At 40.2% G+C, this 10231-nt stretch overlaps 1 protein-coding gene across 2 annotated transcripts in view; it reads left to right on the forward strand.

The window, feature by feature from the left end:
* The window catches only part of Capsl (calcyphosine like), a 32442-nt gene extending 22646 nt beyond the window's left edge, over window positions 1-9796 (forward strand). For both annotated transcript variants that reach the window (XM_028767633.1, XM_028767634.1), the window contains exons 3-5: window positions 5554-5731; window positions 6343-6552; window positions 9513-9796. In XM_028767633.1, coding sequence (XP_028623466.1) covers window positions 5554-5731; window positions 6343-6552; window positions 9513-9614 — 490 coding nt within the window. In that variant the 3' untranslated portion in view covers window positions 9615-9796. The remainder of the gene's footprint in view (window positions 1-5553; window positions 5732-6342; window positions 6553-9512) is intronic.
* The last annotated feature ends 435 nt before the right edge of the window (window positions 9797-10231 follow it).

The following is a 10231-nucleotide window of genomic DNA, read 5'->3' on the forward strand; positions in this document are numbered from 1 at the left end:
AGGGAGGGAGGGAGGGAGGGAGGGAGGGAGGGAGGGAGGGAGAACTGGGATTGGGTATGTCCATTAACTGAGGACCAAAGATTCAAAGGTGTACGTTTAAGAAAGGCACTCTCTTTCAAACACCAACAGTTGAGGCTTCAAGGAATGTAAGAAGAAAGATCTGAAATGGCTTGGAAAGCCTTACACTGATGGTGTGACATTGGACAAATCATTTCCTCATAAGGCCTCAGTTTCTCATCTATGAAATGCATTGTTTGAGAGAGCCGATATCTGAGTCCTCGTGAAATGTTTGATTCTTAACCCCAAATTCAGCAACACATGTGTCTTTTCCAAGGAAGGGATGCTCTTGGGGCAATGAGGGTAAAGGAAAGCACAAGTAGGGGAAGGGGTACTTGGAAGAACATGGAGAAAGGCCTTCCCCAAAGCTAGGGTAGAGGAAGGAGACAGATCAGAGACTAAAGAATTTGGAAAACAGTCATGGCGGCACATGCTTATCATCCTAGCACTTGGAAGGTAGAGGCTAGATGACCAGCAGTCCAATGTCTTTTCTGGTTAAAGGCCAACAGCCTCAGTTACATGAGATTATATCTAAGAGTTTGCTCCTATCCAGGCTGTCAAATCTTACTTGTCTCTGTAACTGCTCATGGGATAACTGAGTATTCATCCCCAGAGCATTCTGTGGGTCAGATGATTCTTCTTATATTCTCTGACATTTGATAGGGTGACTAAGCATGAGGACTGAAAATCCGAAGGAGAAAGGATACTGTGAGCCTCCTAAGGATGGATCATGTGTGTATTTTAACAAATTATATTGAATATCTTACATAAGCCTGGCCTTGGACATATTCTGGGGACATTATGGGTAGACAAGCTCCTGCAGGTCACATGGGGGACTGAGACCATGAGAGTAAGCACCTTCTAAATGTGCCTTTTTGTGGATTAAGTAGTGGAGAACCTTGCTAGTAAGGTAGCAGCCCCCCACCCCCATGACTAAACTGCTTTCTCAGTTTATTGCAAAATGGGAGATTCTCTTTCTCAGCAGGACTTCCCTGTCTTTGCCTATCTTTGGGTCCCTGAATACAAGAGGTTGACCTTGTCTGGGTTTGTATAAAAAGTGACCTTATACAGAGCTCCCTGTATGGCTGCATAACTCAGCACACATGTCCACCTCTGGCTTTCTGCTTGCATCATAATTAGGTCCTGTACTATAACCAATCAGCCTTTCCGGCTTGCTTGATGCCATGACCAATTAGCCCTTTCCACCTGTACCCCCCAAAAGCCCTTATAAACAACAAAGTAGACTCGCCTCACTGCAGCAGTCTCCAGAGGTCATTCCATCCATACTCACAGCTGTCTGAACCCAGCTTTCTGCCTCTACTCCCTTTTTCCCTTCAGGCTGGTGGCCAACAGCCTCTGGGGAGAAAAAGGAGCACATACAAGAAGGTGTTTGATAAAGAAGTACAGGACATCTTTGTAAGGAGAATCCAACCTCATACCCAAAGGCTGCGGAAGTCTATTCCTAGCACCTCAAAAAAAAAAAATCCCAAGAAACAAATTCTCACTCACATGCCTTTCTTAAGCTAAGCTTGGCTCAGGGGTGTAGACACATGGACCTGGGCAGTCATGCTCTCATAGGCCACTTCCTTTCAGTGTTGTGTGGTTCCAACGTCTAGGTCTTCCACCTTGGAGTCACTTCCTTGTGTTCAGAGCAGACATCAGAGAAACCTGAGTTGTCTTCCGGTATTGATCATGACGTTGGATGCTTCCTGCTGCCCACACCATTCCCACCATTTGTTACTACTCCACCTTCACCCAGTCTAGTCCAATCTAGCTGAGACCATCTCACCATGGGCCTTCTTCTTAAACTGCCATCTGTCTCCATTGTTGCTCGTGGTGTCTCTTAGTCTGTCCTCAATTCATACAGAAGGAAGCCCTCTTTGTATCTTTGCCTTAAAATCCACTGAAAGGCAGGCACTCCCCTTTCTTCTAAATCTGGATTCCAGTAAATATATCCACACAAACACAACCATTCTCAGCAGTCTTGCCTTTGAAGGCTATCCTTTCCATCAGTATCTACCATCTGCCAACCTCCCGAACACTTATACTGTGAAACATAGGTTCATGGAACCATCTTCCCAAGCCTGTTGTAAGTATTTATTCTCAAGGTCAATGTCAAGGTGACTCTATTATTATTTGGACATCTTTACTTTTTAACACCGAAGTCTGGAGAATTTCAGTAGTATTTATTTTTTCTTAAATAATTCTTAGTATCCAACAATATATATATATGTATATATGGTTAGCTGCTGTTTCTAGTGGCAACACCTTGGATTCATCATGTATCCTATGCACTGCTGAGAGCTGAGATAGCTCATTCTTACTTTGTCCCCTTGTACACACTAAACAGAAAATTCTCTCTCGAGCTTTAATTTGTATCTTATATAAGAAAGATATGAGCTAAGTTTTTAGCCAATTGGCAGCTAGTGAAATTTCTGGTAGTTGCTTTACTATCACACAACAAGACGGATCAGTCTTTTCTCTAAATGAAGCTACCAACACTCATTATTTCTTGAGTTGGGAAACGCGATTATTTTCATCAGCCCACCACACTGATGTCTTGACTTCTACAGCATCTTGGGGTCTCTTCTCATATTTCCATCTCAGTTGCTCATGTGCAGACACTTAATCCCTTACCCTGGACTTTTGTCACAGCACCTTAACTGGTTCATTCACTTCCAAAGTTTCTGCATTATAATTTTTTCAACTAGCTATGTCTAAGGGTGTCTAATATTTTATCCTTTTGACATCTGCTCATGAAAACTTTGTAGTTACCTTTTAAACATGTAACAAAGATTAAGTCCTTTAGAATTTGAGGAGATTAAAATTCTTCATGTTCTTCTATGGGCTGGCTTGTCCATGTTTATTACATCTTTTGAACCTTTGGTAGCTTTTTGTTTACACAGATGTACCAAGATCTTCCTACAAACTACTGTTGATCTGAAAAGATTTTTCCTTGACAGAACTCAGAATAGCTGATCATATCTCTCTCTCTCTCTCTCTCTCTCTCTCTCTCTCTCTCTCTCTCTTCCACCCTCTCTCCCTCCTTTCCTCTCTCCCTCCCTCTCTCCCCCTCTCCATCCCTCCTCTATTTCTCCAAATTTCTTAAGGATAGAGTATCTTATTCACCTATGTATTTCACATTACAAGTTTAATCTAACATTTGGGAGCTTATAGATAGATGTCCAACTATGTGTTGTTCAACTATGTGTTGCAGTTAGTTGAACAACACAAGATACGTTAACAATGAAGTATTTGTTTATGATTTTTCTGTAGCAGTTGCCAACTAATCCTACTCAGATCACCCCAGCAGTGTTGGTGCACCTTCCTCGCTACTCACCCCAGTGCTCTGGGTTCCCGAATGAAAGACACACATATGCAGCCTTATATTTAATATGCCTTCAACAGCTCAATGGCTGGGTCACTCCAAAACCTCCACATGGTTAACACCCTCTCCCCTCCGATATTCCTGAATTTTTACTTACTAAAACCTATATTATATCCTGGCCACCCTAGACCCAGGCCTGCAGCCCTCCTGGGCCGTGATTCCTGACTCTTATGTGTTGACAGTCTCTTTGCCCTACACTTCTCAGACCTGGTCTTTCTACTCTCTCAGTATGGTGGTTCTAGATCCTCTTTCTTCTCTCGGTCTGGTCCCCTTGCCAGGGAATCCTAAAGTCCTGCCTCTGTGTCCCTGCCCAACCATTGACTGCCAGCAACTTTATTTACCAATCAGAACTAACTGGGGGCAGAGACCCTCAGCGTCTTACATGCAGATTCTTGTGCCATTTTGAGAACCTATTTAACATAATATAAGCGTTGCACCAAATCCACAACAGTTATCATTTAAAGAAGAAACTTATCAATCCACTTCTAATAGAAGGAAAATTTATTCATTAACTCATCTAGTTGAAGGATATTCGTAGAGTTACTGTTGCATCATAAACGTAATACAATGTAAAACAGATGGGCTCTGCCATCATATAGCCCACGTTCAAGTCTGTATGGTGTGCTTATTCAATATTCAAAGTGTTCTTTTTGTTTTTTAAAATACACGAGACACAAAGGAAAAAGAAACTGAAAATTTATTTATTTTTACGTTTTGCATTGCCAGTCAGTGTAGATGGTCTCATTATGGCATTTTACACACATACATCATCCATTTTTCTACTCCTTACTGGTCTACTTTCTCTCCATAGTCAGGCATCAGCTTCTTTGTCATTTGCATCTGAATTGCTCATAGCAGAACTTGTGAAGAGAAAATTGTAAGCTGTAACTTAGAAATTGCCTATTATTTTAGCTTTAACTAGAAATGGAGGATCAGCAGTGTAGTCTTTTACAGAAAGTGAGACCCAGAGTGGTAATAAGTTACATTCACGTTTACAGAGCTGGTGTTACTGCAGATCTAGAAGACAAGCTCATCTTTTTGAAATCCTAAATGATAATTCTGTCTCTTAGGAGTGAAAAACATAATTCTTGGAGCTTTTGTATAGGGAGCGGGTATGGTAGGAAAGAGTAAGATCATAACAGTGTGCTATGAAATTCATAGAAAGACCTTAAGCACCACCAGATCAATAAGGAGATATATCATCTCTTCTATAAAAGAAGTAAGTACCATGTATTTGGAATGATTAGATTCCTTGGCTATAACTGATGTGTTTCTAAGCAGAAACTTTCTGTAGACAAGGTAACATCCATTCAGTTTATGTGGTCAGTGCACATATGGTGGAGAAATTAGAGACTTTATTTGTGCTCAGTATTAGGTTCTAGAGATTTTACCAAGATTAATATGGTATTATGATTCAATTGCTTGTCTACATTTTGGTATGTTTGCCATTTTTTTAGTAGAAGACAAGGAAACTATGGGTTTATTAGCAAACATGAATTTCTGAAAACGTTTCCTGTGTTAGTAGCTATTCATTATTATAACAAGATAATAAGCCTACGAGAAGGACAAGTTCATTTTGGCTAAAGGTTTCCAAGGCTTCAGTCTAGGATCACTGAATTTTATTGCTTTGGGCCTGTGGCAAGGCAATGCATCAGCCCAGGTAACAGGCAGTTGGGATAAATATTCCTTGCAAAGACATGGCTACAATCATCTGATGTCCTTCCACGAGGTCTCTGTAGGCATCACTAACCTTCAGCTCCACATGGGACCTGACAGCCAAGCCTTCACACCTAGATCTTCAGGAGATAGAAAAGATCCAAACTATTGTCCATGCCACGTACTTAGAATCAAACAGTGCAATTGTAGCCTTCTCTGTGGATTTGTATGTCCATGCACATGTGTTTTTGAAGGTTTGATTTCCCGAATGAAGTGCCAAGGGAAACCTCTGCCGTTGGCAGTGAGGCTTCAGAGGAAAACCTAAAACTTCTATGTTGTACTTTAAAGACAAAGAAGGGTGGTTTGCTGTTTGCATTTTCGCACTTACACATTGTTTTTATGTTTTTATCTATTTTTTTGCTATTATTTTTGCTTCATATTGTTATCTTCAGAGTGTTTCGGATTATGGATGACAATAACAACCGAACCCTTGATTTCAAAGAATTTTTGAAAGGCTTAAATGATTATGCTGTGGTCATGGAAAAAGAGGAGGCAGAAGAACTTTTCCGGAGATTCGATAGAGATGGGAATGGAACAATAGACTTCAATGAGTTTCTTCTCACATTAAGAGTAAGTGTGAGCCCAGGTGAGGATTCAGTATTGATACTGTAGCAGAAGCCAGGGACCTTGAACCAAACCAATCACTCATTGCCATGAACACTTGTAAGTAAAGGATATTTGGACAACATGATATACTTTGTGACACACTGTAGCATCCACAATAAGATGGGTTGTGTTTCTTATTTATTTACTCATTTGCTTAGCATATCTGGTTTCTTTTGAGGGGGGAGGTTGCAAGGATAGAGGGCAGATCGGAAGGGACAGGGAGACGCGTGGGATTAGAGTATATGATGTGAAATTCACAAAGAATCAGTGAAAAGTTAAGAAAAAAAGAGTAAGCAGGGTCCCCAACCCTACTCCCATGGATCAATATTTTCTGCTGAGGAGTTTGGCTTTCTTGTGCTTTGGGTTAGCTACTTCAAGGTTTGTTTCCAGAACATGCTAGTATATTTCAGAAGGTGTGAGCAGAAGGCTGTGAAACAGCTGAGGGACTTTCTGAAACATCTTAATTAGTGGTGTGCAAATAATTTTACATTAGTAAAAGGAGTAAGTAATCACATCTGCTACAGAAGAGGCTCATTTGTATGTACACTTCTCCATATTTTTTTAAATTTATCTAGCCCCCAATGTCCAGAGCCAGAAAAGAGGTAATCATGAAAGCTTTTAGAAAGTTAGACAAAACCGGAGATGGGGTTATAACCATTGAAGACCTTCGTGAAGTTTATAACGCTAAACATCATCCAAAGTATCAAAATGGGGAATGGACGGAGGAACAAGTCTTCAGGAAATTTCTGGATAACTTTGACTCACCCTATGATAAAGATGGATTGGTAAGTGAAACAGATGAATCCAAATGCAATTTATCTCCCCAAATTAAAATTGTAAATGAGAAATAGGTTCAGAGCCTTACAAAGTTCAATATGTTGACATCATAACTGTTACAAATAGAAGAAAACATTTCTTTGGGGCCATATGAATGGTTGAAAACTAAAGTGATAAAATATTCATTTCAAATTCGTAATGAGACAGGCATCTCTTTCTTAGTAGGGGACCTGTGAGCTACTAATTACTCATCATGGAAAATGTGTCGTTTCGAACATCAGCCCATTTCATTGTTACTGTATTCCCCATGTACAGCTAGCTATATTCTCATGAAGCAGATTTACAATAAAGGCATGCTTGATTTTAAATGGGACCGAGATGCTTTGCAGCAGACTCACAAGGCCTTTCAGGATGTTTGGCCCCTTAGGGGCATCGTTTGCCTTCACACTCGGCTGTGTGAAAAGAGGCTGTTGGTAAAGGAGTCTCAGAGAGCAGAATTTACCCTGACTCACTCTTTAGTCAGTTTTGAGATTAGCTTGCACATCTACATTACCGTGAACTTCAAGACAAAAGCAACTCCATCTTCATTGATCGCTACCTTCAAGTATACAAAATGTTGTGTAATGGGAGAGACGGGATAAGATGCATAAGCTATCTGTTTCACCACTTGGAGGCAGTTTTTGTCTTAGATGACCTGATATTTATGGGGTTGGGGGAGGGGAGCTCCTCAGTAGCAGCAGCAGCAAGAGTAGAACCTTTGAAACTTCAGACCATACCAGCAAAGGTAACTGAGACAGTGACTAGGAAGGGATAGCGCTTATGGTAAGGAGCAGCAAGCCTCCTCCCTCTGAAGAGAATTTCCCCCTCCCTTTCCCAGAAAACCTGATGACTTGTCTTATCATCACTGGGTGGGAGGTAAGAAGGGGAAGTTCCCTTCCTGCTGACATTTTGCAGACAGACACAGAGAAGTAGCTGAAGTAGTGTCTTGTAGGTTGAGGAATTGTGACAGCAGAAACAAGAGAGTCGCAGCTTCTGTTGGGCAGCCAAATGTCTAGGACAGAAATAACAGAACAGCGTGTTTCCTCTAGTACTGCTGTCTTTGATCTACAAGATGTCAGAGAAAAATAGCCAACTGCCATTTCCCCTAATAGCTTTGGCTCTACATGGGTCCTTGTTGTCTCTGGTTCCTAGTGCAGGTGGTTCCTCTTTGTCACAGGGGAAATGTCAGCTGCCCTTGTCTCTAACAAGTCCAAGTAGCCATTTGTGATTCAACTGATTTAACGTCCCCATTTCATCTCCTTCTGACATTTATCTTAATCAGTCATGGTGATCTCTCAAATTCTTAAAAGGTTATTGAGGTTTCTTTGGTAGTTACAATATTTGCTGTTGCTTGAGTATCATAAGCCTGGTAATATGGAATATTAGCTGTTCATTATAATTGGTGTGTGTGTGTTGAAAATGGAGATTGCTAGCTATACTGAGGAACTACAAAACCTGACATTTAAGAAGACATACCCCAAATCTTTGCATATTTAATGTATGTCTCATATTTAATGCATGCTCACATACCCCCATATTTGAGATTCTTACATCTAAATCATATAAAAACCTTATATTTATTACTAAACATAATCTATACACAGCTTTATTTAATATAGCAATAAATCTGAACAATATTTATTGGATACTTATCACCTAGCTATTTTCTAAGGCTTCACAGATATCTTATTTAATAGACATAATAAATATGTTCATCAGAGTGATTCAAACTTTTGTGGGTTCTGGGAATTGTACCCAGGTGTTCTAAAAGAACAGCCAGCTCTCTTACTGCTGAGTCACCTCTCCATCCCTCAAACTTTTATAGTTTTAATAACATCCTAAAAAAACATAAGATGTTGTAGATAAAAAAAAAAAGACCCTATGACAACCCTATGACAACCACTTTCACATAGAGAACAATTCCCATGTGTATGTTATTTACTTGTATTTAGAGGCTCCTGACCACAGATCCACTATTCACTTAATTCAGGGTCAGTTTTCCTAAAGTCTTTCACTGGTTTTGAGGAAAGTCGTCTGGGGAAGATTATAGATTTGGTTAGCTTATTGCTTTTTGTTTTGTTTAATTTTCCTGTTGGTCAATGAGCCCCAAATGAACAAGAAAGAGAGGCCAATGGTTTCAAACATTAGTGGGACAGGTTAAGTTGTTATGGACTAGAAACAATTCTTCAGTTATTTATCAAATTCCTTTCTTGTAGTGATTTTATCTTTTGACTTAGAAGTTGCCAACTCCTATTAACTTATGAGACTTTCCCCCATCCCCTGCTCCCCAAATCCTATGAATCCTAACATGGATATACACATCTGCTGATATTCCAGGCAGTCAGTCATATGCAGTACACAGTGGACAGGCCAGGGAGGGCTGGGAGAAGGGCAGCAAAAGATAGTGTTTTTGCTTACTCTCAGCCTTGAATGAGGAATTCATATCTGAGAAACACATGCAAACCACATGTGTTTTACTAGAAATAACTTTCTTTACCCATAGGACAAAGCGTTTACTGAAAGGTGAGACAACACTTATGCTGACATTGGATATAGCCTGCTTCTGACATGTACCAGACAGTATTAACTACAGCTGAAGGACACATATTTCTTATTCTGAGTCTAGCCTCTTGTGTCTGAACTAACAAGCCCCAATTCTTAAAGAAAAGATGTCACTCCATGACTCTTTCTATACTTAGGATGGCTTGGATATTTTCACAGGTCACCTCTCCTCCTGCCCTGAGTCACTCTCACCATTATCTTTGGCTTGGTTTCATCTTTACTTTTCTTTTAGGTTTGCTCCTCAGCTGGAATCATACAGGAATAAATCCTTGCTGGGATTGCTCTTTCTCTTTACAGGGATGGAAGGGAGGCCTCCCTTAAAACAAGAAGGAAAGTGTTCTTTTTCTTTCTGACTTTCCCACTGCAGGTGACCCCTGAGGAATTCATGAACTACTATGCAGGAGTAAGTGCATCCATTGACACAGACGTGTACTTCATCATCATGATGACGACTGCCTGGAAGCTCTAAGTACCTGTCCCTGGAGAGCAGGCCATGTATGCAGTCACGTGACTCCAATTGATTAAACCCCATCCCTGAACTCAGAATGCTGTTTTAGTCACTGTTCATTACACAGACTCTTCTTTGCCAACACGCTGCATTTCTAGAGCTGACAAGAGGGCAGAAATAAAGTCGACAAGTAATTAACTAAGGACATGCCTCCTTTGAGACTATTTCCTTATCTCTAAAATAAGAATTATTAAATTTACATCTCTGAATTTTCTAACGCTGTGGCCGATTCACACAGATGATTAACTAACTTTGGCTTGTCTGCCTTAGTCATCAATAAAATCTTGAATATTTTAACTATGATCTCATGTTTGCCCAGATAACCAGTATATTTTCACCTTTACACCAGGTATGAGAATTCCTCTATTTGTATAGTAAAATCTTAAGGGTTTTAGTCTCAATTTGGGGATCAGAAAGAAACAATATCCTAGGTTCATATTTTCTACAAGTGAATCTGGCATTTCACTCCTTGGAGTCTATGAAAGCCTTGTTTTGACAAACAGATTGAACATGAGCATTGGTTTGCTAGATTGTACTGTTTTTTAAAGACAAATTTGAGAGTGGAGACCATTTCTTTT

Source organism: Grammomys surdaster, unplaced genomic scaffold (genome assembly GCF_004785775.1).
Source record: "Grammomys surdaster isolate TR1022 unplaced genomic scaffold, NIH_TR_1.0 174, whole genome shotgun sequence".
Classification (NCBI taxonomy): Eukaryota; Metazoa; Chordata; class Mammalia; order Rodentia; family Muridae; genus Grammomys; species Grammomys surdaster.